This window comes from Bos grunniens, chromosome 17 (genome assembly GCF_055505025.1).
Source record: "Bos grunniens cultivar Pamir isolate PY7600 chromosome 17, Bosgru_T2T1.0, whole genome shotgun sequence".
NCBI lineage: Eukaryota > Metazoa > Chordata > Mammalia > Artiodactyla > Bovidae > Bos > Bos grunniens.
This window is the reverse complement of record NC_141181.1, coordinates 34,650,972-34,678,890: the sequence shown is the minus strand read 5'-3', so window position 1 is coordinate 34,678,890 and position 27,919 is coordinate 34,650,972. Positions and strand designations below refer to the sequence as shown.

Below are 27,919 nucleotides of genomic sequence, written 5' to 3'. Positions count from 1 at the left end.
GACTATTGCCCTTAAAAGGAAAGTAAAGACTTTCCATTCTTGTTTCTTCGTTAATTTATTAGACACTTATGGGGTAACTCACCAGTTTCTGTTATTATTTTGTTTGTTTCTCAGTAAAATCAAACATTATATTTATTATCATGAGTTCACAGAAACATTGGAAAGATTAATAAGATATTATTTTTCAAGAGCTTGGAACATATTATGGTTCAGCTATTTTGGCAAATAAAGTAGATAAATGAATAAGTTAAGCCTTAGTACTACACTTTTTTCTTCTTTTTTAAATCACTAGCAGTTGCCAAGAGTTACCAGACATTTTTTTTCATTTTACTTTGTTATTTTCTCAAAAGTCAAATCAGTAGAAGAAATAGCGAATCTTGTTTTCGCATGAAAATGAAGAATAAATGAGTTCACTTTCCATTCTGCCTTATTCTTTTAGATCTTAATATAGTAAACTGAAAATTATGGTACAATTTCTCATGGATATTTACATTTTTTTCCTTTTCAGGAAAACATCATATACTCGCTGTCTATTTCTAGCCATGGTACACTGTATTAAACTTTCTAAATAAATAACAATGTCTATTTTAAGCAAAAATTTTAGAATTTCCACAGACTTAAGAGTTGTAGGCAATCAGAAAAGGGGGCAGATTTTATTAAATGTCTTCTAGATCAGCAGCCCCCACCTTTTCAGCATCAGGGACTGATTTCATGGAAGGAACTTTTTTTATGGACCGAAGAGGGAAAGGAATGGTTTCAGGATGATTCAAGAGCATTACATTTTCTATGCACTTTATATCTGTTATTATTACTTTAGCTCCACCTCAGATCATCAGGCATTAGATCCTGGAGGTTGGGGACCCCTATTCTAGCTCCAGGGTAGCAAGGTAACCCATATATTTATTTATACTGTAATATTTAGAGAAAAACATATTGATGCATTTCAGTGCTAAATGATATAGATGGTCATTGTTCATACTATTTGATTTCTCAATAGAACATGATCCACAATGATGATGTTATAGATAACATTTTATGGATTTTATTATTGTAATTTTAAAATACTTAATTTCACAAAAATTGTAATTTAATAATATACCTTGGTTGAAATAGTTTGAAGTTTATTTGTAACAGAAATTTTCAAATATATTGTTGTAGGATTTATGGAAATAAAATGTTCAGTGCTCCCTCTCCTGGTTTTATCATACTGGTGAACTGACCTCTTGTCCCCAAATTGTGGTGATAGCAGAGAAGACAGTTTTGAAAAACCAAATAAGATACTATCATGGAATATTGTTATTTCTGATTTGACTCTTTCAAACCCATTCAAATTGTCCAAGAAACTTATCCACTGGTTAAAGTTTATTACTTCTCCAAATATTATGAGACAGATGAAAATAGAAAATATGTACAATAATGTTGACTTTAGCCTTTGAAACAGCCTATTTTATTACAATTTATATTATTAAGAGTGAATAGGTAGCTTCTTGGTTTAATTCTTGTTCTGAGTTATTTTCTAGTGATGCTTTCTTGTTGATGGTTTTAGCAGTGCCCTAGGGTCCTGAAAGGTCATTCCAAATAGAACTTTAATTATTTTAAAGAACTCAAATATTAGAAAATCTCAAATAGAGAAAAAAAAGTTTCAAAAGAATTACTTACTATTGTAAAGAATATTAAAAAATTATTGAAATGTCCATACTTAAATTTATATGATTTTTTACTGAAGTTTTGTTCGCTTTATTTCATCAAAGACTTTAAGCTACTTCTTATATGTAGGACCTGGAAAAAATATTTCCCTTTCCACTTACTGTATCTTTCTAGGTTTTAGGTATCTTTTAAGAATCTCTGTGGAAACTCAAATTTCACATATTGTTACCCTCACAGCAGCATGAAGTACATGATTTTGATAATAAATATCTAAATTCCAATAGTCTGTAAGGAAACAAAAAGCATTTTTCCTACTGATTAAAATGCTTTTTTTTCCCCAGTGACACATCATATATGCTTAAGAATTATAAAACCTCTTAGGAAATTATTTCTATTTTAATTGATTTCTATTCAGCTGATTTTTAAAAATAAACTTATTTTTTCAAAATTATATAAATATCTTACAAAATTGAAGGAGTCTGGGATTTTTACAATTTTGATTTTGGGAAAATTATATCACAAATCAAGATAGAGCAATTATTATAAAATCTACAGCAGGAAGTCATACCTTTATCACATATTGTTACATACATTTGCAGTAAAGCATGCCACGTTTTAGATTTCACATATTCTGAACTTTGCTTTAAATTGGGTCTGTAGTGGCATATCATCTTTTTTATATCAATATACATTATCTCACTAACTGATCAGTAGTGAAGGCTTGATATACAACTTTTTAATCTTTTATTCTTCAAAGTTGTTTTCTAATTCCACTTTTAAGGGTAGAGTTCACCAATGCTTTTGCTGAGATTTGATAACTGAAGACTGCTAACTAAATTTAAAGGTATTCTTTTATGACGAAAGGCATCTGAAGGATTTTCTGAGGCAATCCACATTTTCAGAGGATGTTTGTTAGGGAAGTGTACAGGGCAATATATCCAAGTGGGTACTCATAAAGGAAAGAGGAAACGACTGTTGGGAAAATCCTGCTCCAGGTTTTCAGGCAGCCCGTATGATTGACACATGATATCACTGGAGGCGTGTCCTGGAGTGGAGGTGGAGGTGGAGGCGAAGAGCTGAAATTCTGCGGAGCCGGAGTAGAACTGCTCTGTAAGGCACGCAGTGGTTTGCAGAGTGATAGCCGCAGACACAACTCCCAGCCCTGGAAAAGGAACAGCTACAGTTGCTGTAAATGTGCCTGAAAAGCAATTTCCAATCTTTGCTCTAGGTAAGAACTGTTTCCTTCCTTTCCTTCCGTAGACATTTTAAGGAAAGATCAGGTGAGAAATGTTGGCTTTTGCAAGGAACTGATTATTTCTTTGAACTCGCTTTAGATCTAAAATTACTGGTTGCATTTCAAATTACCAGTAGCATTCCCACTGCTAAAACGAATGCTCTTATTTAAAGTAAATGCTACCACTAAAAGAAAAAGCAGGGTCCTTTTCCTCCCCACCCCCACAACCCCCCTAGCCAAGCAGTAACAAGTTTCAAGTCTGAAACAGTCGGATGTGTGAAAGAAAAACTGGGTGTATTTTCTTTTTCTTTTTTTCTTTTTGCCAAAGAGGGACTGGCATTCGGTGTGTGGACCAAATGCATGTTTGTTTAGGCATTGTTGGCGACCGAATCCCCAGAAGCAATTGTTTAAAACCTGAATTTCCCGTCTCTGTGTATTGATTTCCAATGCGCAGAGGCGTCGCTTGAACGTTGTTTGAACTCTTAGGCATTCCAAGGGGCAAAAGCACTTCGGCAAAAACGTGCAAGACTGCATGTTACTTTGGTTCGCTGCTGACACGCCGACTGTGCGCCCGCCTGTCAATCACAGGGAGCAGCAACAGCCAGCACATGGCAGCGGGTGCGGACGGCGGGCGAGCTGGCGAGCGGCCCTCTCCGCTCCACTCTTCGCCGGGGCGGCGGAGCGCGCGGCGAGTCCAAGTGCCTGGAAAGAAAGGGAAATTAACGTGTTCTTATCTCTAATCGTTTGTAGCAGGCGTTTCGGCCGCGGAACAGGAGGGTCGGAGGACTGGGAGTGATCGCTGCCCGGGAGAGGCTGACTGCCAGGACCGGAGTTCCCAGGGACGCCGTGCCCCCACTTGCCCGGCGTGCGGGATCGGGAAAGTGCCTGGACCTGCGCGGGGGCCGAGGGACGACGCCCCGCCTTCTCCCCGGAGAACCCCAAACCTCGCTCCCTTCACCACCGCCCCTTAAAAAGCGGGTAAAAAACAAACTCCCACCCACCCCCACCCGCGGGGAGCGGCGGTCGGGCCTCTCAGGCGTGTACTCCCTGCGCGGCTCCGTGACTCGTCCGTGGACGCCGGTTCGAGCCCCGTCCCGGGCGCCGCGGAGCCTCAAACGTCCGTGACGTGGATTTTCACGCATCAGGAGGCCGCCACTCCCGCCTTTCCCTCGAGGAGCGACTGGACCCCGAGGAGAACTCTGGTCCGAGCACAGCGGCGGGGCGGCCGGCCAGTCACGCACTCCTCTCCCCGCCGCTCCCCAGCTCGCCTTCCGGATAGACCGGGAGAGCCCTCCTGAAGGGAATTTGCTTTTTTTTTTTTTTTTTTTTCCTGGTTCTTGGAAGGGGGCTACAGGAGAGGAGCCCCGGAGGTGGATGTTACTGAGCTGCGCGGCGCACGCGAGCTGTGAGAGGTTTGCGCTTGGCCGCGCCGAATCTCCAGAGGATTGTCCCCCGCAGCCGGAAGGGGGCCGCGGGGAGCGCTCCTGCCCAGCGGCAGAGGCCGCGGGCCGACCGGCCGCAGCTCGGGCCATGCCTCCCCGTCCTCCCCGCCGCGGTTGATGCGGCGAGTGCACGCAGTCGCTCGCACCGGGACCCAGGCCAGGTTGCACTGCTTGGCCGCCCGCCCCCGCTTCGGCCTAGGTGAGTTTGGGGCGGCCGCCCTCGGGCTGCGGGGGCGGGAGGTGCACGGGCGGGGCGGGCCGGGCGGCAGGTGCGGGCCCTGGGGAGCGGCGTGGGGGCCCGGACCGCGCGAGGGAAGGGAGAGTGGGGCCACCCCCTCTCGCGGCCCAGCCGGCCCGCGGGTCGCTCAGAGCTGGGTAACCCGGACAGCGACCTTTCGCCTCCGCGCGGGACGGCGAGGCGGGGTCCCCGGTCCTCAGTCGCCTGCAGCGGCGGCGCGGGGACCCGGGGAGTCCTCTCGGGGAAACCCCTCCACGCGAAAGGTGCATTCGGGGAGGCTTGGAGCGGGGGGGAGGTCCGAGGAGGACCGCGGAGCTGCTCGGCGGGTGCCCGCGGCGGGCTTTCGGGACCCGAGGATCCCTCGGACGGGGGCCTCCGGAAAGGCGTGTTCGCGCGCGAGTGCCAGAGCGGACCCCCGGTTCGCTGGGGAGCCCCTGGGCCGAGTCGGTGTGCGCCCGCGCGAGCTGCCACTTTATTCTTGTTGTGAGCGCGGCGGCGCGGCGAGGGGCGGGAGAGGGCACTGCCACTTTAAAAGTGGGGAAGTCCGCCCTCCTGAGGTAATGGTAACCTCAGCCTCCTCCCCTCCTCCTGCCCGAGAGAGAGAGAGAGAGAGGAGAGAGAGGGGGAGCGAGAGAGAAGACTTGTTTTCATTCATAACTTTTTCCTTTTCCTTCCTCTCCGTCAACTATTTATTCCCCGCTCGTCTCAGCGCGGATTGCAGAGGGCGCAGCTCCACCGCGGGAACCGGCGATGTGGCGACACCGCTCCGCCGCCTGGGCCCCCGGCTCGCTGCGCCCCGGCTCTTTAGGAATCCGGCTTCTCCTTTAAAGTGTAGACAGATATTTATTTATAACCCTCCTTGCCTTGGGCTTGCTTTTTGGCGCCTGCATTCACTCCGAAGGCTTTTCCTGATTTGTAAGCATCCTTGGTGGCATACGCCAAAAGGCTTGGAAATCCACGGTGATCCTTAGAATATGATGGGATTGTCCGAAAAGGTATTCGACTTCGATTCGGGGCTTTCTTGGGGGAGAAGAGTCTGCCGAGAGCGTGTGAGCGTGTTTGGGGCTAGATCCAGGGCTGTCACTGCTGGAAAGGGGGCTTTGCTTCAGATCCGAGGTGGCTGACATTCTTTGCTTTTTCTTTTTATCTGGTGGCCTCCTTTACCGGCCAGCAGGAACTTTGTTAACAGCTAGCATTAAAGACTCAGATTAAAGTCATGCCTTGTGCTTTTTCTACTCTCTTCAGATCCACGTTTTTTTCTTTCGTGTGGAGTCTGACTTACTACTTGTAGATACTCTTTGCTTTAGAAGCACTGGGTTAGAAAGTGCTTTGCGAGGAGGAATGATACTGCAGAGTAACGATGGAATCTTTTTAACAGTCCTTAAGGACTCCAGGACTAAACCCAGCAGGTTGTGAACATGTTTCTCCTTGAGTACAGAGAAGGTAGAAGAAGCTAGAAACTTGAGGCTCCGAGTTGAAAGAATGAACGGGGGGAACGCGAAGAAGTTAACATGTAAGACAGTCCAGGGCCATTCAGTGAAGTTAATAGATGAAATGGACTTCTTTCTGCCTTATTCCTGAAGCTGATGAGATTTGGCTCATGGTAGTGGAGAATAGGCATTTTTTCCTTTGCATTCTTGAACTGGATCAAATCTGTAGATTGTGGGAGGAATTTGTGTGAAAAATATTCTGGTTTACCGTTTATGAGAACAAAAACGTTTTTATGTTTAATAGATGGTTTTATGAAGAATACATTATAAATTAGAAGTAATTTATCATTGGTATTGAAATAGATTTTTACCTGGATATTGCTATACTTTATTACAAGAAGCACATTGATTCAGAGTTGGCAGTGCTTTTGAAAATCAAGATCTGGCATGTAAATACAAATTTTTAAATTAGAGGAAATACAGATAATTAAAATGGCCAGGATTTCCCCATACTACTTTAAAGGCCAGACACTTATTTGTATGTGAAAGTTATCTTGTTATGTCAGTGATCCTTATTTAAACTTAAAAAAATTCAAATGTGAATGGTCTTAACATTCACAGAACTGTACATTGAGTTTTGTGTGTGTGCTTTAGAGGCTATAAAACACCAAGAACTGTTGTGTTCGTCTGCATTCACTTTTACATCTTGTAGACTAATAGTGAACTAGGTTTAAAATTCTGGTTTCTACTGAAGATGACCTCTTAATTTGAGATTCCATTTCAGTTTGGAGTGTCTTTTTTTTTTTTAATGCTTGAAGTATACCTTGACTAATTTCCTGAACACTAATCTAATGCTTATAACAGCAAACAGATAATTAAAGACAACAGCACCATAGCCATTCTTAGTTTGTTGTTGTTGTTGTTTTAATGGATGTTTTCTTTTATGGAAAGTACCCATGAACTGATACAGAGCTTCTTTGGATGAGAGCTGTTTATTAGTGCTTATACTCAGTGTTCCCCACAAGGGCATACTCCATTTTGTTTGTTAGATTCACAAACAGGAAGACATTACTTCTTGATTCTGCTTTTTAAAAGTTGAAAAAACTTCCAGTTCTTATGGCATGGGGTCTCTTGCCTACATTCTTCTTCTATGATGTGGTCCTAAGCCTCTCTCTGAATTGGACTCTGTCCAGGACCCCAGCATCATTGTAATCCACTGATGAGGGAGATCATTACCAGGTGGTTTAGGCAATTTGTGACTTGACAGGATTTCTCACCTCTTCTCCCCCCACCCCCCCAAATGCTTCTAGTCATTTATTTTCTCTTTTTTTTTTTTCATCTTTGATTTCCTTTTAGGATTTCAGATGCATGCCAGGTTTCCACTGATTGCCAGAAATCAAGATCACTACACATGGATCCCCAAAATCAGCATGGCAGTGGCAGTTCATTAGTTGTGATCCAGCAGCCTGCATTGGATAACCGTCAGAGGCTAGACTATGAGAGAGAGATTCAGCCTGCTGCTATTTTGTCCTTAGACCAGATCAAGGCCATCAGAGGCAGCAATGAATACACAGAAGGGCCATCTGTGGTGAAAAGACCTGCTCCTCGAACCGCACCAAGACAAGAAAAGCATGAGAGGACTCACGAAATCATACCGATTAATGTGAATAATAACTATGAGCATAGACCTACCAGCCACCTGGGACACGCAGGACTCTCAAATAACACCAGAGGCCCCATACTGAGCAGATCAACTAGCACTGGAAGCGCAGCCAGTTCTGGGAGCAACAGCAGTGCCTCTTCTGAGCAGGGGCTGTTAGGAAGGTCCCCGCCAACCAGACCCATCCCTGGTCACAGGTCTGAAAGGGCAATCCGGACCCAGCCCAAGCAACTGATTGTGGATGACTTAAAGGGCTCCTTGAAAGAGGACCTGACGCAGCACAAGTTCATTTGTGAACAGTGTGGGAAGTGCAAGTGTGGGGAATGCACAGCTCCCAGGACCCTGCCATCCTGCTTGGCCTGTAACCGGCAGTGCCTTTGCTCCGCTGAGAGCATGGTGGAGTATGGAACCTGCATGTGCTTGGTCAAGGGCATCTTCTACCACTGCTCCAATGACGATGAAGGGGATTCCTACTCGGATAATCCTTGCTCCTGTTCACAGTCACAGTGCTGCTCTAGGTACCTGTGTATGGGAGCCATGTCTCTGTTTTTACCTTGCTTACTTTGTTATCCTCCAGCCAAGGGATGCCTGAAGCTGTGCAGGGGGTGTTATGACTGGATCCATCGCCCAGGGTGCAGATGTAAGAACTCCAACACTGTCTATTGTAAGCTGGAGAGCTGCCCCTCCCGGGGTCTGGGTAAACCATCATGATTTTTGGAGGTGGGTTGGACCTCCTGAACTTCTCTTGCTTTCAAGCTGTGGCTGTTAAAAAAGATGCTGTCAGATACTGGTTTTATTTTCTTTGCAGTTTTCCCCTGTTTCCCACCTTTCTCCCCTTCTTTCCAAGGTTTGACTCATGGATTGTACTCTTCTCTAATGGATGGTCTTCAGTAAGAGTGGACTGTGAAATGCATCTGGCTCCCCCTTATGACAAGAGCCTCTGCCATCCACTCGAGAGGGTATTGAGAGCCAGTGGGCTTTTGTGTAGCCTTTTTGTTCTGCAAGCAACTTTCCAAAGTTGTACACGTGAACATATCCACACATGTACACCCAGGCTACAGTGATTTAGAGCTGTTTTTGATTGGGTACTCTGGGAACAGGGAAATTGGTGTTTAAAGAAGCAGCAGTTTAATTGCTTAAATAAGCTATATATTAAATCTGTCTCCAACTAGGGCTATCTTCATAGCATTAGACACTTAAGTAGCATGGGAGATCTGTTTTTGTTACAACGTTAAAATTCTCCTTTAACCACTGCCCTCTCCTTGCTCCTCAACAGTCTATCCCCTCAGTTTTGGTGTATCTTATTTTAGAGACGCCAGGGTTTGGTTTTGTTTTTTTCTGTGTAATTTTAGGTCTGCTTTACAATGTAAGTCTTCACATTGGAGATATATTGGTTGTATCTTGCTCATCCTTATTCAAGCTTTCATATTTGTGAAGGACTCGACTCCCTCCCTTCCGAACTCCTTGCTTTTCACCAAATTACTCTTGTCATTGAGGGCACTTGGATAACTGAAGTTGATATTTATATCTGATCAATCTATAGATGTCACAGAACTATGCTGCCTGAAGTGATCTTGGCTCCTTAATGGTTTTTGGCCACTTGGTTAGTTAACAGCTGGGTAGTTCTAATCTTTTCTGTTTCATTGCCTTAACCACAAATTGTGGTGCTTTTTGTATATTTTATGTATAAATCACAAAGTTGAATTCTGACTATTTTTAAGACAAAAGTCTGTTAAACTTTTTTATTGTAAAGAATATTTATTATGCGAATCTCTATTATTTTATGATATTTATTGCAAAAGACTGTTGAAATGTACTCATGTCTGAATATAACAAAATATCAATACGTAACGGAAAATAAGGTGACACGAAGAAAGTACATATGTTAACTATAATGCAGAAAATATATTAATTAATGAAACTGTCTCTTGATTTCTTCATTTAATAGCGTGTACTGTTGTGATTTTTGTCATTTGCTTTGACTCTTCATGCATACCCATTTTCTTTCTTTCCCTTAATATACCAAATCTAGATGTAGGTGACCTCAAATCTTGAAGTAGATGTTTCCTAGAAAATTCACTAATCAAGATTTTATATTCCAAATTCTGTTTCAACAAATGCCCAAGTGAATCACTTTACAAAGTGAAAAAGGTTTTTTTGTGATTAATATTAACAAGTCCGTCCCTCCTTTGGCTATTCTGTAAGCAAGGGGTTTTGTGTATATCAATTTCTTGGAATGGGACATACCTGTATGTTTTAAATAATGTTTATCAACTCTTGGATTAGTCTGAAATTAATTTTCATCAGCAAAGCTTAAAAAATTAGTTCTGTAGCCATTCTAGGAGTCTCTGGCACTGTCATTTTAATAAAACATAGAATTTAAGAGTGCATCAAGGGGATAGTTAACATTATCAAACAGATGTTTTAAAAACATTCCAATCCTTTTCATTCCTTTAATAAGTCTTTAATGTGCCCTGATCAAATAACATTGTGTCATGTCTCATGGAATTAGAAATGTGAGGGTGTGAAACTTTATATTAAAAAAAGTACGTGTTTTTAGTTTTTAGCCTGCTGAAGTCAGGACATAGTTAGAATCTTTGGGTCTGATAAAATTTTGTTCACATGAATCCTCAGACTCGATTTCAGTAACTCCTCCGTATGCCTAAGTGACGTGTCAAACCTGAATAATCAGCACTTGAGAATAAGATGTTGACATAATTTGAACCCAGGATTTAGGCTGTCAAAACTCTTATCCAGTTTTTTTGTTTGGTTGTTGTCTCTTACATGATTTGACTACTAGTTTTGGATTATTTATCCTTTGTATTCATAGGCTTTGCTTTTGTTTTAATTAAATAAGACATAAGCGATAGAAACTTTTAATGCATTTCCACCAAGCCACCAAACCTATTAGTTAGCATTGTGACATTTGGCTTAATCAAGTATTTTCTCTCTGCTCTGAAAGCAGAAACATTTTTTAAAATTTCATAATCTATGGTATTTTAAAATGTGAATTTGTTTCCTCTTGTATTCAAGTTATGTGGTGATATCACTGGTCCCTGAATATTGAATATTTCATTGAGATTTGGCTCCTTAATGAAGCATATAAATAGACTCCTTCAAAATACTGTGTAAATTTTTTCTGTTATTTAGACCCTTCGTATAATCAGGAATTGGTGTAAGAGCTGTCTGTAGTTAAACTAACCAGACTAAGAAGCTGTGGCTTTTATTGAAAGAAATTCATAACTTTTATGAGAATAAGGTATGTTGTGGAGTTTTAACTTCTGGCTATATGGGGAATACATTAAAATTATAATATTAAGATGGCAGTCTGCTGCTGCTAGGGTTCTATATGCACTCTGGCATAATGTCAGGCCCATATTTGGAAGTAGCAATAAGTTAGTAGTTCAGACTTCTAACATGCTTGTCAGATACAAAGAATAAACACTTTGATTCAAAACTTCCTCCTTTGTGATGGTTTAAACCTAGAAGAAAAAAATATTAGGATGTGTCTTCATCAGTGCTCGTGAGTCCAATGTGTTTGAACCGAATACTGATGATCATTTAAAAGTGCTAAGGCTTTGAAAGCATTAGCACAGCTGACATTTCTTATAATACCCCTGCCATTTATTTGATACTGCCAAGTTAAAAATACCACATAGATAGATTAACCTTTCCCTTTTCCTCAATTTTGTCCCTCTTCCTCAACTGCCAAAGCTTGACAAAATGAATATTTTTTAAGTAGTTCCTTTCCAGCATGTTTTCTGAGTGCTGTTCGTTTCATTCAAAGAAGTTTTATTTGGATAATTTAATTGTGAATAAAACCAGTACAAGATTTCTGTAATTGAGTAGCTTCTTGTCAACAGTTTAATAAAATGTAACTCAGCAGGAAAATGGACTATGAAAAAGTAGATATACTTCTTTTTTGTGAAGGCTTGAGGTGAATCCTTAAATTATAATCTGTGATAATTATTATATAGTTTTCAAAACACAAATCGTAGAACATTCCAGTTATTCCTAAGAAAAAAAATTAAAAACAGTGGTTTTTAAAGTTAAAGGAAATAAGTTAAAAGCTAATGTTTTTACCCTAAAGTTAATATTGAAATCAATCTCAAGATTCATTTGCAGAAGATTGATTTAATTCTTGAAATTGTCTCCTTTTCCTGAATCTTCCCTTTTTTGTTGAGTGATGTATTTCATGGTAGTTTTATGGACTTCCCTGGTGGCTCAGACAGTAAAATGTCTGCCTACAATGCAGGAGACCTGGGTTCAATCCCTGGGTCAGGAAGATCTCCTGGAGAAGGAAATGGCAACCCACTCCAGTATTCTTGCCTGGAAAATCCCATGGATGGGGGAGCCTGGCGGGCTACAGTTCATGGGGTGGCAAAGAGTTGGACACAGCTGAGCGACTTCACTTCATGTGTAACTCTTTAGCAAAAAGGCACAATCTCATTTCTAAACACTGAAAAATGGAAACAAAGAAGGAATGTCTAGACAGTTCTCATCTTAAACTCTGTCCCACCTCCCACTATGTATATATTGCGAGAGAGTTTGGTATCATTTTTTAAACATCTTGAAGACAAAAATTTAAATCCCGCTTTGGCCAGTTGACAATTGGAGAACTGTTTTTTCCATTATTTCCCTCACTAGATAAGATGGCCATGAATTTAACTGACAAATTTTTTATTTTTCTAATATTCCCTCAGATTATTACCAAGCCACTTTGCTGCATGTATTGAACCCTTACCACATGCATTATTCCATATGCAGAAAAATTCTAGAGCTAGAAGTAGATATCAGAATATACTTTATGTGTCTCAACCATATATGAAAGTAAATAGGTCACTAGTTAAAAAGTTAAAAATCAGAAGTCTGTGTCATAGTTTCAGACCTACCCTGTCAGAAGATATCTCCAGGGGAGGAGCTTGATAGTCTTAATTTCAAAAAGCTTCTTGGGTGAGTTTATCAGGCAATTTTGTAATTGCTTTTTTAGCTTGATGTCTTCATCTTGAGAATAGAGAAACAAAGGCCTGGCTTAAATGTTCATGATAGCTAGCGTAGCACCAGGACTCCAGATACAGGGCTTTCTTCATTTCTTAGCAGCAAGCCTGGTACCTTTATGTTGCACATTAGCGTTTACCATTTCTTTTAACCAGAAAGTGTTTCCTTCATAATTAATATATTTGACCATAATTTAGGAAATGGAATGTTTTTCTGCATATATTATTTACACTTAGCTATCAGGAATAAGTAGCAAATGACTTCATTGCCATGATTATTTTTCATATGTTATTATTAAAGTTAACAACTTCATTTGAAAACTGAGATTGTGTGCTTCCTCTGGCCAGGTTTATATGGTAATAATAGAACAAATTGCTTTTGATCAGTTTGTAAAGGTAATAGTAACCTGGCATCTAGATTTAAGAACTTACGCGATGGCACTTAGCATTATTCTAGTTACATCAGAATTATAGTGATTAAAAAGCAGATTTAAATGTTCTGTTTTGTACTGATAAAAAGATTGGTGTTAAAGTCAGATAGCTGAATCATACTAGGTATGCCAGTAACTAACAGTAAAACCTAGAGACTGTTTTGAACTGGGCAATTTGGGAAAACATACTAAAGCTTATCATTCACTAGCAAGTATTTCAAGAGCTTGTTTTGATAAGATAATCATAGAATCATACTTCAAATGATAGAAACTTGGAGGTCATCTATTGGATCTTCTTTAGAATGAGAAAGCCAGGTTCACAGAGGTTACTTACCTAAAGTCACGATCTCGTTGCCAAACTAAAATAAGCTTTATTTTAAAAACTGCATGCTGCATATGTACCTGTGGTAACAGATTGGAAGAAAGGAGAGGTTGGTTGGGGGAACAAGACCAGAGTTTAAACCAAAATTTCAGGTTAATTTGTAAGTTATAAAATTTAACAAATTTGTGAAAGCACAATAGCAGTAGTATAGCAGTGAATACTAATAGTAGTCCAAGGCAGAGAAGTAAGTGCCTTGAGAAAGGAATCAGACAAAACTAGCTGAATAAATTTGATGTAAGAAAGTAAGGTGTGTATTTGAGGAAACCAGTTCCTGTTTGGCTAGCAGCAGTTCTCAGTTTCATTTATGAGTAAAATAGCAACAAACAAAACCTGTGCCCTGGGTGGGGCTTTGACTTTTGTTTATCTTACAAGCACTCCAGATGATTCTATGGCACAGCCACAGTCAAGAGGCTCTGAATTGAATTATAGATACATGTAGAAGAATCACAGGTGATTAAAATGGCAGATATTAAGGTAGGAGGCCAATTAGAAGGGTATTAAGGGTCAGAACTAACTTGGAGGTTAATAGGAATGGAAAGGAGGGATCAATGTGAGACATATATCTAAAGGACTTGGCAGTTATCTGTGGTTTTGAGATAGAGGAAAAAATTGAAAATGATACTGAGGTTTCAGACCAAGGAGAAAAGGCAAATGGTAGTTCTGTGAAAAGAGTTGGGTGGACTTAGTTTAGGAGGTATGTGAGGTAGAAAAGTTATGATTCCTATTAGGATAAACTCTTACAATGCTGGTGAGTTGCCAGAAGCTCACTGAGAAAAAAAAAAGTCTAGAATTTTAGAGAAGGATGATGGCCCATCACCCATATTGGGGTGATAGGGAATCTGTAGCATAGATTCCCAAGAGAAAGAATGAAATTAAAAACAGGCTAGGGCTAAAACCTTAAGGAAAGTGAAAAAGTGAAAGTGAAAGTCACTCAGTCATGTCCGACTCTTTGCGACCCCATGGACTATATAGTCTATGGAATTCTCCAGGCCAGAATACTGGAGTGGGTAGCCTTTCCCTTCTCCAGGGGATCTTCCCAACCCAGGGATCAAACCCAGGCCTCCCACACTGCAGGCAGATTCTTTACCAGCTGAGCCTCGAACCCTGAGGAACGTACCTACATTTAGAGGGCAGGTGGGGCACCAATAGAGGGGTGGTCAAAGAAGGACAGGCACCGAGAGACTGAGCTCAACTCTCTGGACTGCTCTTCTTCAGTTCCTCTTGACCACGCGTTAGCAGCCAAAGGAGATTTTCAAGATAGGAATTAGTAACAGTCAAAGACTCCCAGCTAAATTTGGTGGGTGGTGTTTAGGTGAAATTGTAATAAGAACCAGGTTGCATGGGTTTAGTGGGTGGTAAGTACATGCAAGTAACAGCTTTAGACTATTCCAGAAGTCTCGATATAATAGGCAAGTAACTCAAGGCAAGTAACAAGCTGAGGACAATTTTTAGAATAAGGAAAACCTGTGCCTTTTTGTAGGCCTTCTGGAAGAGGGAGGAGGAGATAGAAGAGGGAGCGCAAAGAGGGCACTTTAACCTTGGCAAGAATGGTTCTCCCAGAGGAAAGAATAAAAGATGAGAAGGAAGGAAAAGACACAGTGGAACGCCAAGAGGGAGAAGAGGGAAGTCAAAGAAGCACACCAAGTGGGGGATGGTCTTCTCTTGAAAGTTAAGATGCTTAAGAGACTGAAATTGGTTCTTGAGAGCGGTCTGGAACGGCTAGAGGTGGAGAGGCTAACTTGTGGTCAGTAGGAACTGATGAAAGAAAGAGCAGCGCAGGGAGCTCAGCTCACACTGAACCTGGAACTTTGGGGGAGCCACTAAGCATATTATTCAGAGCTAGTTAGAGGGTCATTTAAGGCAGAGAATAAGAGACCCTTAAGAAATGGTGAATTTGAAAGAGGTCAGGAATCATAGGGTAGCAGTCTGAGTATTTGCCGAAATGACTGGCCAGAAGAATTGGTTGAAAGTTCCAATGAGGATGAGATATAGGCTTACAGAGAGTATGGAAATAGCAAAGGAGGACAGCTGAGAACAGAAGTTTCAAGTCAAGACCTTAGAAGGTGGTCTCGATACCACCTTCAAGGGTCTTGATACCATACTGTCAAACGCTGAGGATATCTGGAGTTTCTCTGTGCTCAAGGGTAGCTGAGGTAGAAAAGAGATTTTTCTGAGTAAAGGATGAAGAGGAGAAAACTGAGGCCAGTGTGTTAGAAGAGTTGTTAATTTAGGTATTAAAATGCCAGAGGTGGAGAGGAAATTTTCGAAGCTTGTGTTTATGTTTGGAAAGGATGTTTTTGAACACTTTAACTTGTTTTTAGGCTAATGGACTATAAATTAAGTAATTAAGATCTGGTAAAATATAAGATTTCTTAAAAAGGAATGAGCTAGAGCAGTAGAATTTATTTTCAAATGGGCCGTGCTCCATTTATAGCACAAATGGTCTGTTAACAAAATCTGTTATTGAATAAAGGAAATATATCTTCATGAAAATTGATTGACCAGTCAATTCAGTCAAAATAATACACAGAGCCAAAAGGCCTTCTGCTTTCCACATTCCCTTCTTTAAGCTTTTGCACACTTCAGAGGCACTTCAGAAGGCAAAGGGATTGGGTCCAAGACCTTAGTCCTGTCTGTTTCCCAGAGTTTGCATGTTGCAGATTTGCGATAGAAGCCGTGAGTGAATTTGATTCCTTAATAGAAATATATTTTATTCTTCTGGGCCACCCAGAATCTGCCTTCTATTCCAAATGCAGAGAGGCCTACCTTTGTAAAGAAAACTGATGATGTTAGAGGTATTTACAGACTATGTGGAGTTCTACTTTGTGGTTTATAAACCTGCTTTTGGAATTACCTGTAATTTCCTTTTTGTATCTGCCTTTGTCCATTTTTGGCTATTGCTCTTTAATAGTTACCAGGAACAGAATCCAATTAGGGCAGATTAAAAAAAAAAAAGATGAAACTAAATTTATCAATAAATATTTGTTTTGATTACCTTGCTAGATCTATTCATAAAACTTCAGAGAAGGAAAGATGCTTAAATGAATGACCAAACTGAAACTCTGTTTTTGCATGGTTTTTGATACTATTTCAAATGTCGACAAGATTGGCAATTTTTGAGAGAAAATAAGAATTGCCTGGCTCTGTCAAACATTTAATCACTTATTTAACAATGATATTTTTGATGCTGAGAATCCCAGTCTTTGACTAGTAATGCACAAAGTTTTAACCATGTGATTGGTATTACTGTATCAGTTGGTAACTGGGGCCGTGGAGGCAGCCACATCTGTCTGCAAGTCAGGAAAGGCTTCATAGAGAAGGTATGAAAGATGAGTAGCAATTCATCAGGCAGACAAGTGAGAGGAAAAGCATTTCAGATCAATATAAAGGCATGTTAGTGGGAACGATCATGGCATGATGGCAAGTAAATCAGAATGTTTGGAAAGTAAGGTGTCTTTGGGAAAGATAGGAGCCAGTCATGAAAAGTGTGGACGTCAAGTTGAAAAGTTTGAGCTCTACCTTGTGAGGAGTCACAGAGAGGCCCGGTTTTAAACAAGAGAGTGACATGAGCAGATTAGAGTTTTAGAAAGATTCTTCAGGCAGCCTTGTGGAGGATAGACTGAAATGGAAGAGGGAATCCAGCTAGATCATTAATATGATGATCAAGATGATTAGTGTGACTGGGACAATGGAGACTGAAAGGAAGGATGGGTTTGAGATGACTGGCAGGTTGAGAAAGAGGAGTGAAGACAGATCTAGGTGACTCATCACAGGACCAACTCATAACTGGTCCATAACTGGTTTATAACTGCTAACCTAGGCAGAGAGAACATTTGTACAAATAAAATGCAGAAGGAGACCAACATTTTCTACACTGAACATTCCACTAATTGTACAGATTTGGGAATGATTTTTTCCCCCTACAACACATCTCTCCCAGAACAGTTAATGAGTAATGAAGTGGACCAAAGGCAGGAAGCCAGAAAGCAGAGAAGAGAATCAAAGGCTTTGCAAATCAAGCAAACTAAATTATTAATTCTTTCGTCCACCCTGGCTCCCCAGACAGAGTTCACTATATATCACTCAGAAAAGTGAGTTATATGCAATATTTGAACTTTGTTGTCAGAAACACCAAATTCCAAAATAGAAAATTCAGCAAGTCTCCCAATTATCTAAAAACATTAACTCTTCCTACCCTCTCCCACGCAACCCCTACACGCCCTGGCCGAGGCATTAAATTTTAAATCACTGGAGTATCTTCAAAAAAATAATGCTTGTAACTTCAGTGTCCTGATTTTCCTTATTCCCTATATTTTTCTCTGTTGGTCAAAGTGAGAAATGGTGAAGGCGATGGTGGACAAAGGAAGAAGGGTGGTTGAGGAATATGTTTATTAGGTGATTGGGAATAGGATTAGAGAAGCCACTCAAAGTCAAATCTGGGAGGACCTTACAGTCTACTTAGTTCCTTTCCTTCATTCATTCAAAAGTAAAGACATTTGAACCCTGGAGAGATGAAATGATTTATTCAAGGATAAACTGCTAGTAGGAAGTAGAGCCAGCTGAGTGAGAAAAAGATGTGAAAACTGCATTTGAAAGTCCTATGCTATTTCCATTATATAGACCTTATCTATACTTGAAGACCTGGAGTTTTATTTATTAAAGAATCCGCCTGCCATTGCAGGAGATAACAGATTCGATCCCTGGGTCAGGAAGATCCTCTGGAGGAGGGCTTGGCAACCCATTCCAGTATTCTTGCCTGGAAAATCCCATGGACATAGGAGCCTGGTGGGCTACAGTCCATGGGGCACAGAGTAAACCATAACGACAGGCTAAGTTAGTAAAATCCAGATTCTTGCAGAAGCTATACCAAAAAAATGACAAAACAATTTAGGGATTGGAATTGGTCATTTTTCTTTTTTTCCTGTAGTTTGAATTGCTTATAAATAAGAGTATTGGAGTTAAACATTTTCTACATTTTATAGGTGGTATGTGGCGCATGTCGAGACTTGGAAATGGTTTTTTGAGAAGTGATCATTATAAAGCAGAACGACTTGAATTTGAGGGAGGTTGGCATTGCTTGATTTCAAAAGTTTAGTTAAAAAAAAAAAGTCAAGTGTGTAAAGTCCACATTTCTTCATGTCCTATGTAGATAATGGGATTTTTTTTTTCTCCTTGGCACTGGAATAGGTACCATATAGTGCCTTAATTTCTTAAGTACAAACTTCAACTAGAAGGAATCTCTTAATCCTTAGGGAAAACATGCTTCATATGGTTTGTAAAATCTGGTGAATTTTGGAAAGAAGAAAAGCAGCCAGTACTCTTGAAAAAAAAAAAAAAGGTCTGCTTGAACTTGCCTTTCTTGAAAAAAACAAAACCCAACATTCTTTCATAAAGCATTTTTTTTTTCAAAAGTATTTGCCCTTGAGCATTTTTTCCTACTTACCCATGCTTATCTTTCAAAACAAACATTTATTCCTTTCTACTATAGAGTGTGAGGAAGTTCCTTTGAGGTTATGCCCTACAAACATATCCAAGCAGTAACTGTCACCTCCTTCCTATGGCACAACTCATGACTAACTCAACCGCAGGCCGCACTGAGCAGGGGGCGGTGATTTCACGACGGGGGCGGTGATTTCACGGCGGGGCCGTTCGTATGTTACCTATGGGACCATTTCTCGAGGGGGAAAAACACAGAACTGTATTTTTGTGTTCAAATAAAATTTTGGGTCCTTTTGACCCAATGGAAAATGTGTGTCTGCTGGTGACTGCCAAGTTGGAATATGATGATTTACACTTGGAAACATTTGTGTCATTTATCATATGATGTTACTGGCCTACAGCATGACTCCATAACAAATAACCATATTAAAAATTAACCTTTTCCAGTTCATCAGGCTGTATGTCTCTTGGAAGCCCCACGTTTTCTCTTTCCCTTTTGCCCTATCCTCTTTTCCTCTCATCACCCTTTAAATTAACTATAGGATTAAGTTAAAATGCATGTACTAAGTATTCATGGGTGTGCTTTCAAACTCCCAAACTGCCCTTCTGCCCTTCTTTCCTGCAACATAAATCTTCTATCCGGTGGAATTGGTTCACTCTCTGTCCCTGGAAAAAAAAAAAAAGTGAAAGTGTCAGTTGCTCAGTTATGTCCAACTCTCTGCGACCCCATGGACTGTAGCCTGCCAGGCTCTTCTGTCCATGGAATTCTCCAGACAAGAATACTGGAGTGAGTAGCCATTCCCTTCTCCAGGGGATCTTCCTGACCCAGGGACTGAAGCTGTGTCTCCTGAATTGGAGGTGGATTCTTTACCATCTTAGCCACTCAGGAAGCCTCTACTCTTTTATAACTAGGTTTAAATCCTATTTCTCTGACTAAATAATCTCTCCTAGAAATTCTATAGTAACATCATTATGTAAAAGGGTCATTACTTTTAATGTTTACAGTATTGAAGAGGAGGCAAAACTTTACCACTTCCTTGTTAAAGTTCTGTTGGGCCTGAGAATTAATTGACATCAGATGGATTAACGGGAAAAGCATACAGAATTTTACATGTACCTGTGAACCCTATAGGAAGATGAAGACCCAGAGATGTAGCCAAGCCTAAACATTCATACTGTGGTTGAACAAAGAGAGACAGTTACAGAAAAGCAACTAAAATATATGAACAGTAAAGGAAGTTGAGCTATTTTAACAAGGTCTGTTTGTACAGAGTTCTCTCAGCCTCCACCCTCCATCTCTGGTGATAAGAATGTTCCTCTCCTCCTGGTACAGTGAGGGCATCCCTCATATGTGAGTTTTATCTCCTGCTTCCAGAAAGAAAAGAGGAGGCCACAGAACCCCTCTTGTACCTGCTGTTTATCAGTGCTTCTAGCTCAATATAATCTTTACGCTAAGGTGGCACATTTTGGGGTGGTATTTTCTGCCCCTGTTCAAAGTTTATGTCCTGTCTCTCCTTTGATACTGTAATTCTTTGAGGTTATGTTGTAGACTCACCTGTACCCCAAAGGTGCTTTGTCCATGGTACGCGCTGAGTACATATTTATTGATATATTTTCCTGCATTTTACAATTGAGTCATAAGAACCCATATTTGGATCTTGTTTTTATGTCCAGAGGAATATTTACTATATTAATAAAATATATATTCTGATATGGTCTGTAATCTGCTTTAAGCCATTTTAGTCTTGCGTATTCTAACAAATAGGACTTCTACCTTTACCAGTGGTTCAGCGGTAAACAATCTGCTTGTAATGCAGATTATGTGTTCTGTCCCTGAGTCGGAAGATCCCCTGAAGAAGGACATGGCAACCCACTCCATTATTCTTGCCTGGAGAATCCCATGGACAGAGGAGCCTGGTGGGCTACAGTCCATGGGGTCACAAAGAGTTGGGACACGACTGACCTAATACTGAGTTGACTTGAGAGTCCTGGAGGAGGCAAGAACCCTGCTCAGCTTCCAAGGTGCTGATACTCTTTCTCCTAGATACTGAACTTACTGCTTACTCTTCTTGTTCAATTTGCATAGGCACAAAACTCTTCAAAATGTCCCTTTTTTTCAAATGTATAATGGCTACTCTATATATGTTTTTGGAAGCTCCAGTACTTTGGCCACCTGATGGGAAGAACCAACTCATTGGAAAAGCCCCTGATGAAGGGAAAGATTGAGGGCAGGAGGAGAAGGGGATGACAGAAGATGAGATGATTGGATGGCATCATCAACTCAATGGACATGAATTTGAGCAAACTCCAGGAGATGGTGAAGGACAGGGAAGCCTGGCCTGCTGCAGCCCATGGGTTTGCAGAGTCAGACATGACTGAGTGACTGAACAACAACAATATGTTTTTGAAGATCTATGATAATACCATATAACTATCACTCAGTTAAAACATTGTTTTTACTAAATACAATAATATCTCAAATTGTACATGGCACATAATATTTTTGTAAGTACCTAGGTGTACAAACTTTTGGTATTTCAACAAACTCGTGAGTTAAGGAGGGACTGAATTATTCACCTAGTTTTATAGGTAAGGAAGTTTGACATAGGGAGGAAATACGATTTTCCAATTTCTTGATAAAGTTAGGACTAGAACATAACATCCCTGACCCTGTTAGTTCATTCTGTGACCTTTCTGATGTGGTGGTTGGTGGTTGAGTCGCTAAATTGTGTCCGACTTCTAGTGACCCAAGGACGAAAGAGCAGATAAAACCAAGGAGGGTCTTGGAATGCAGGAATGGAAAAACCAGGCCCTTATGGTCCTTCCCTCTCCCATGTTGTAACTATTAATGGAACAGTATAACCTGTCTCCCCTCCTACCCCGTAGGGAGAAGGTATTTGCCCTACTCTTCCCCACCCAGTATACATGCCTCATCCAATCAGCAAATGACCCGCAAGACCCCTATCCCACTCCTTGTACCCTGGGTATAAAAGTGGACTAAGGACCCCTGTTTAATTTCAGTTCTCCCTTGAGCTGGCCCGCTGTTCTAACAGCATCTCCTACTCTAATAAACTTTATTCTCCTCTCATTCTGCCTCAGGTCTGGAAATTCTTTTCCAACCCGTGCCCGGACCACGACACGACTCTTTACGACCTCATGGATGTAGCCCGTCAGGGCCCTCTGTCCATGGGATTTCCCAGGTAAAAACAGTGGAGTAGGTTGTCATTCCCTTCTCCAGGGAATCTTCCTGACCCAGGAATCAAACCTGAGTCTCCTGCATTGTAGGCGGATTCTGAGCCACCAGAGAAGCCCCAGCCTTTCTGATAACCATTAAGAAAGAACAAGTGGGTGTGCCACACCAGCCGATGATGAGGCATCCCTGTTCTGCTCATGACTTGAACTGTGGTGAAGTATCCAGTTAAAAAAAAATCGCTACTTTTATCCTTGAGTTTTACATGGAGTCTCATCCTAACTTGTGCTGTGCTTTATGAAAGATAATCTGACCAATTTCTTAATTGCGTTTCATTCCCAAGGTTTAGAAAAAATGTTTTTGCATTTACAAGGAGTATGTATAGCCCAAGTACACAAAAGCAAATCTTAAGTGCTTTGGATTTTGATTATTTTAGAATACTAGTTTACCACAACTCAGCTGTCTGTAGTGAACCCTTGGCCTCTGATTACATTGTCCCCTCCTACTCTAGCCCTGCTCAAATGATTCAGTGGAAAGGATTCTAATTATGTAATCTCATTTTGGGGAAAACTGGGAAGAGTAGGTAGAAACCTAAATGATGCATGTTAGAGCTAGGAAACTGGAGCCAGGTCTCATGGTACTCTAATTAAAACTTTTATTTCTGCAGATTTATTCTGTGGTCCTTGCTGAACAGATCTGCCTTGGGTTTCTGCTGGTGAGTTTTTCAGCAGGAATGCAGGCTTTGTTTCTTTGAATAGTTGAGTGCAGATTAGTGGTATGCCAATTTCCTGTGGCCTTTCAGAGCTGCAATTTGAGCCCTGTTTGCTCCTGGCCCTTGCACAGCGGAAAACAATGGGTGACTTCTTTTAGGTTTCACTTCAGGGCTCTTAGAAACAGGGGAAGTGGCTAAAGCCCTACTTTACAGGTAATTAACAATAGATAATGTTTGCTCTGCATTTTTTAGGGCCGATAAAAGGTAGAAGAACATATTCAGCTCCCGATTTAGACACTGTGCAGTGGTTTTACGGATACAAAAGCTGTCTTAGCATCAACAAGGTGGCATTGAAATCTGGGTCACATATATGACTGAGCACAAAACTTTTAAAAAATAGAAGAAAAAGGAATAATATTAAAACACTGACAGGTAAGCAAGAAAGCACTCCTTAGAGGTACTCAAAGAAACTGTCACTTTAAACCATGCATTTTAGTTAAGGGTGCATTTATTATCAGTTTTCATCACTTGTTGATACTTATTCAAGATAATTTTTTATGTCTTATAAATTCAACTCTAGAATCCACCTGCTTGTTTAAAATAATGTCAGCTTAAGTTTTTACTTGCCATCACATTTAATCATTAACATAAGACCATCTTATGAAATGGTCTTAGCTGCCTAATATGTTGTAGAAAACAGTGTATCCTACTCTTTTATTATATGTTTGGTAGTCATGGGTTTTTTATTTTAATACTCTACTCCGAATAAATAGTATTTTTTAAGACTACCCTTCTCCCTGAAACATATTATATCTACTTCGTGACAAAGTAGGTTTGTAGCTGTGTTGACAGACTAATTGATTTATTCAATCTTCAACAGTTATAAATACCTACTCTGCCCCTACATATTGGCAGAAGCATTAAGGATAAAAAAGACAGTGGGGGCCCTGTCCTTAAGGAGATTATGGCCTTCTCTTTCCCAGCATTGTTGCCAAAAGAAGGTTGAGGCTTCTCTTTGGGAAAAAATTTAAAAATCTCAATTTTAATACTTAAACTTTATAATTGTGATGTGTGGGCAGCATTCTTGATAAAAATCTAAAGACTGGGTCATGTCTGAGATCCCCCAGTAACTTATTTTTAGAGTGAACATAACTCTAAACCTAAACTCAGTGACTTTTGGTTCCAAGCCAGCTCTAGCTACAACATGAAAATGTCACCTTACTCATCTGCTCTTTAGAGATGATGAATATGGAGAAGTGGCTTTAGTAGAGAATTTATATACCATTTAAAACCAGAGCAGCTCTTTCTAAGTGTGTTTAGACACCCTGGAGAACAGTGTTTAAGTACAGAGGTGTACAAAGGTGAAGGAGCCCTACATCAATTAATTAGTCAGTCCAGACTTGCTGAACGCCCAGGCCGTGTGCAGACTGTGCCAGGGTGTGGGTTTAAGGAAAAAGTCTAAGCTCTTGATCTCCACTAAGAGCTGGATCAGGAGGCTGACCTGGCAACCGGAAATAGGAAAGCGCTTAAATCCTCTTTTCTGCTGATAAAAGTAACATGTGTTTACTGTAACACCGTTTTTTGAAAATTTAAAAAAAGAATAAGGCAGAAAACAAAAACCGCGCACAATCCTGCTATCCATTCCTTAGTTAAAAGGGATTTTAACAGTTCTCTGCATATTCTCGTCCCCTATTTTCTTTACCTTCTAAAATAAAAAAAAAAAATTAGAAGTAGACACATGCCTCTACTGATCTCCCTTTATTATCTTCTATTGCTCACTGAATCTTTTAGACCAGAGGCATTGCTTCCAAAATATGGTATAGATCAGAACAATGTTTCAGAAAATAGCCCCTCTGAAATGAACCAAAAATTGTCTTTTACTTTATTTACTTCCCTCCTTTCTATCTCCTTAGTGAAGTGGAGCCCTTTTTAGAGAGTTGAGAAGGAGAAAAGCTCAGCTTGTCCTTTTCAGCTCTCCAGCTGTTACTCAGCTACACATGTTTATTGGAGGAAAACTAAGATACTCGATAAGATAAGAAAAAGAGAACTATGAAAATTGGGGTTGCCAGTGAAAGCATAAAGGCTCAGTAGCAGAAATACAGGATTCTTATTTAAAATAAACTGTAATTATTTGATATGGCCAAAAACTACAGCAAGATAATCTTGTAAAGAAAGGACTTAAAAAGAAAAATCAATCGCAGCTTTGCTGTGAGAGCTAGGCTGCTGTTCCCTCTCTTCCCCATCTCCCACTTTTTATGTTAGTCACGTTAACGGGGCTAATAATTTACCTTAAGAAACTCTGTCTCTAAAGACTAATGCTCATCATTTTCCCCATGGTGACCGGCTTAGCATTATGTAACCAACTTTATTATCACTGTCATTAAAATCAGTGTATATTTCATTCCAGTTGTGTAGGAAGTGATTACTTAAAGTATCCATTTAGAATATGACTGAATGTTTAGATAGTGAACTTGTATGTTTGTCATGTCAAAGCCTCAGAGAAATATTTGTTTTCCTTAAGTGCTCTAAAGGACTGGCCGGTCGCACACAGTTGTGATGAGCTCTGGGTACACCCACAAAGTTATTGATATAAAAATGTACTGCTATAATGGCTCTGCTGGAAGGTTCAAGTTCAATTATTCTTTTGTTCCACAGATTGAAGGCCGTTTTGGAGCTGTAAGCAAGGTAGATTTCTTCGGTGTACATCAGTCTCATACTAGAAGGCTGACACGTTTCATTTTCCATGATGAAAGAACTCATTTGCTGAGACAACTGATGCCCTTAGGAAGAAGTGACGACCCTATTTTGATTTTATTTAATTAACCTTTTACAATGACTCCTAGATAGGTTAAGTGTTTTGCCAAAATTCAGGTATTTGAAGGCAGCAATGAGCTCACTTAATTTCTCTGTTTTAAACAGAGTGCTTTTGATGGTTTACTAGACACGACATCACAGTTTCCTGTTTCATATTTGAGTTAAACAGAGTTAGAGAAAACCATTTACCCTAAGCTTTGAAACTCTAGGGACAAAAACCCGCTGACCAGAAGCTTCAGTAGCTTTTTAAAGTTGTATTAGTGTTAAAACCACAATTACTGATGAACCAAAGGAATATACAATCTTCTTCCTACCTGCCCTCCAAAAAGAAGGGTAAAAGTGAAAACAGAGGATTGAATAATCCAAATGATTAATTAAGCTGTTCACTTTTAAAGGTTCCCAGGTTTAAAAAAATTTTTTTTTCCTTCTTCCTAAACACAGGTAGCCTAGCACTCTACATATTGGCAAATTTGTTTTGTGTTCTCAGTTGAAAAAGGGACATTTAAGGGAGAGGTGAGGTTTTCAGGCTCAGTAAATCACTTGGAATTAGAATTTAGTGCTGATGGTGGCTACAGAACTGAAGTGTTTAATAGTGTGGTAAATAAAGAAAAATTAATGCATCTCTCCTGCTCCTTGAAGAATAAAAAAAAAATTAGCATTATGTATTGCTCTTGTGCAATTACTTATAATTATTTTATGACTTAAAGAAAAAAGCAAAAATCATATTACAGAAAACCAGACACTTGAGAAACCTGCATAAATCACTGGTAAAACTTAAGATTACTAGAGAGGAAGTTCTACTACGTGACAAATTAAAGTTATAAAGTCTGATTATTTTAAAAGACAGAATACAATAATTTTCAGTAATTGGGCAATTCAGCAAAAATGTTTTGCAAGCCCAACCTGTACACATCCATAAAATTCTCTTAGAGAAGCACTAAATTCTCTTAGAGAAGCAAATTGAAATACTGAGTCTCTGGAGAAACAAATGATTATTTCCTGGGATGGAGATGAGGGAGCAGACACCAGCCTGGAAGGCAGAGGGCCAGGTTCCGAGATCCTAGTGTCAAACAAGACAGATGTATTGCCTCCAGTTTGGTCTGTTATTTTTTCCTCTTAATTACAGAAGCAAAAGATTTTCAGGGGTGGGAGGTGGGGAGGGGAATCACAATTTCAGCACTAGTAACCTCCTTGCTCTGTATTTCATATATTACCACTTTTAAAAGGTCAAAGTTCTCTTTCTCTTCTGGGATTTTTCCCTGTATGAAGTGGCAAAATGACTAGCCACTTTCCCTTTTTCATATAGGAGCCGAGGTCACAAAGAGGAATCTTAGGCTAGGGTCCTTGCATTTCAGTTCTTACTGCCAAATATGGCATTTAAACTCTTTGCTTATTTTGTGATTGACTTCTCCTCAATGAAAGGTTACTAGCATTTCTCTGTAATCTCCATTTCTTGAATTTTTAGTTTGGAAGATATACATTTATTCTTATACATGTTAATAAAAGCATTATTGTACAGTGGTAGTAGATAGTGTGGAATGTGAGTTTGCTAAAAAGATGAACAGCAGTTTTTCTGGGATTCTTGGCTTTTCTGTCACAAAATATGGAAAAATAAACTTACTTATTGTCTTAGTCCATTTGGGTTGGTATAACCAAATATCATGGATTAGGTACCTTATAAACAACAAAAACTTATTTCTTAGAGTTCCAGAGTATAGGAAGTCCAAGATCAAGATACTGACAGAGGCAATGTCTGATAAGGACTTCTTCCTGGTACGTAGAAGGCCGTCTTCTCGTTGCGTCCTCACGTGGTGAGAGGGGTGAAGGAGTTCTCTGGAATCTCCTTTACAGGGCCACTTACAGTCTCATTCATGAGGATTCCACCTTTATGACTAAATCACCTCCCAAGGGCCTTATCTGCAGTTATCATTTTGCATACCAGGCCTCAATAGATGAATCTTGGGGGCACATAAGCCTTCAGTCCACAGCAGTAAGTGTATATTTAACTTTATAAGCAACTGCCAAACTTTTCCAAAGTGCTATATCATTTTTGCTTTCCCACTAGCAGGACATGAGAATTCCTATTGCTCTGCATCCTTGTCAGCATTTGGTTGTCTACAAATTATACCCTATTTTCTAGCATTCTTCAGGAGTTGTTCTCCCATACAGTCGCGCCTATTCTTTCAGAGGGTTTTGCGTAGGGAAGGTAGATGCTTATGTCCTGCCTCCATCTTGATCTAATTTTCCATACGTGGTTTAGCCTAGTCTTTTTCACCTACTTTGTAAAAACTTATTTTTTTCCA

The 27,919-nt window shown here is 40.2% G+C and overlaps 2 protein-coding genes and 2 long non-coding RNA genes across 8 annotated transcripts; 2 read left to right on the top strand and 2 right to left on the bottom strand.

Annotated features, from left to right (window-relative positions):
* Positions 1 to 1,344: 1,344 nt before the first annotated feature.
* On the bottom strand, positions 1,345 to 5,688 carry LOC147355186 (uncharacterized). Its single transcript, XM_086349367.1, has 4 exons — positions 5,499 to 5,688; positions 5,248 to 5,383; positions 3,296 to 5,087; positions 1,345 to 2,809 (listed from the first exon to the last, which is right to left on the bottom strand). Exons 1-3 carry the CDS (start codon positions 5,686 to 5,688, stop codon positions 4,259 to 4,261), a joined length of 1,155 nt encoding a protein of 384 aa, XP_086205493.1. The 3' UTR covers positions 1,345 to 2,809; positions 3,296 to 4,258.
* SPRY1 (sprouty RTK signaling antagonist 1) lies at positions 2,753 to 9,572 on the top strand. 2 transcript variants are annotated; one of them, XM_086346868.1, is made up of 3 exons: positions 2,753 to 2,875; positions 3,632 to 4,522; positions 7,348 to 9,572. In XM_086346868.1, the coding sequence occupies exon 3, from the start codon at positions 7,403 to 7,405 to the stop codon at positions 8,360 to 8,362; it is 960 nt and encodes a 319-aa protein (XP_086202994.1). In that variant the 5' UTR covers positions 2,753 to 2,875; positions 3,632 to 4,522; positions 7,348 to 7,402; the 3' UTR covers positions 8,363 to 9,572. The 2 variants fall into 2 exon arrangements, with proteins under 2 accessions (XP_086202994.1, XP_086202995.1); XM_086346869.1 differs by lacking the exons at positions 2,753 to 2,875; positions 3,632 to 4,522 and adding an exon at positions 5,076 to 5,556.
* Positions 9,573 to 11,483: 1,911 nt separating this feature from the next.
* LOC147355184 (uncharacterized) lies at positions 11,484 to 14,716 on the bottom strand. 2 transcript variants are annotated; one of them, XR_015144369.1, is made up of 4 exons: positions 14,579 to 14,716; positions 13,414 to 13,481; positions 12,544 to 12,655; positions 11,532 to 11,665 (listed from the first exon to the last, which is right to left on the bottom strand). It is a non-coding gene; the product is annotated as an uncharacterized LOC147355184 (long non-coding RNA). The 2 variants fall into 2 exon arrangements; XR_015144368.1 differs by lacking the exon at positions 12,544 to 12,655 and having other exon boundaries at positions 11,484 to 11,665.
* Positions 14,717 to 20,921: 6,205 nt separating this feature from the next.
* Positions 20,922 to 27,138, top strand: LOC147355183 (uncharacterized). 3 transcript variants are annotated; one of them, XR_015144370.1, is made up of 4 exons: positions 20,922 to 22,100; positions 22,186 to 22,305; positions 22,758 to 22,805; positions 23,055 to 23,225. It is a non-coding gene; the product is annotated as an uncharacterized LOC147355183 (long non-coding RNA). The 3 variants fall into 3 exon arrangements; XR_015144371.1 differs by lacking the exon at positions 22,758 to 22,805 and having other exon boundaries at positions 21,262 to 22,100; XR_015144372.1 differs by lacking the exons at positions 22,186 to 22,305; positions 22,758 to 22,805 and adding an exon at positions 25,458 to 27,138 and having other exon boundaries at positions 21,974 to 22,100; positions 23,055 to 23,234.
* Positions 27,139 to 27,919: the final 781 nt, after the last annotated feature.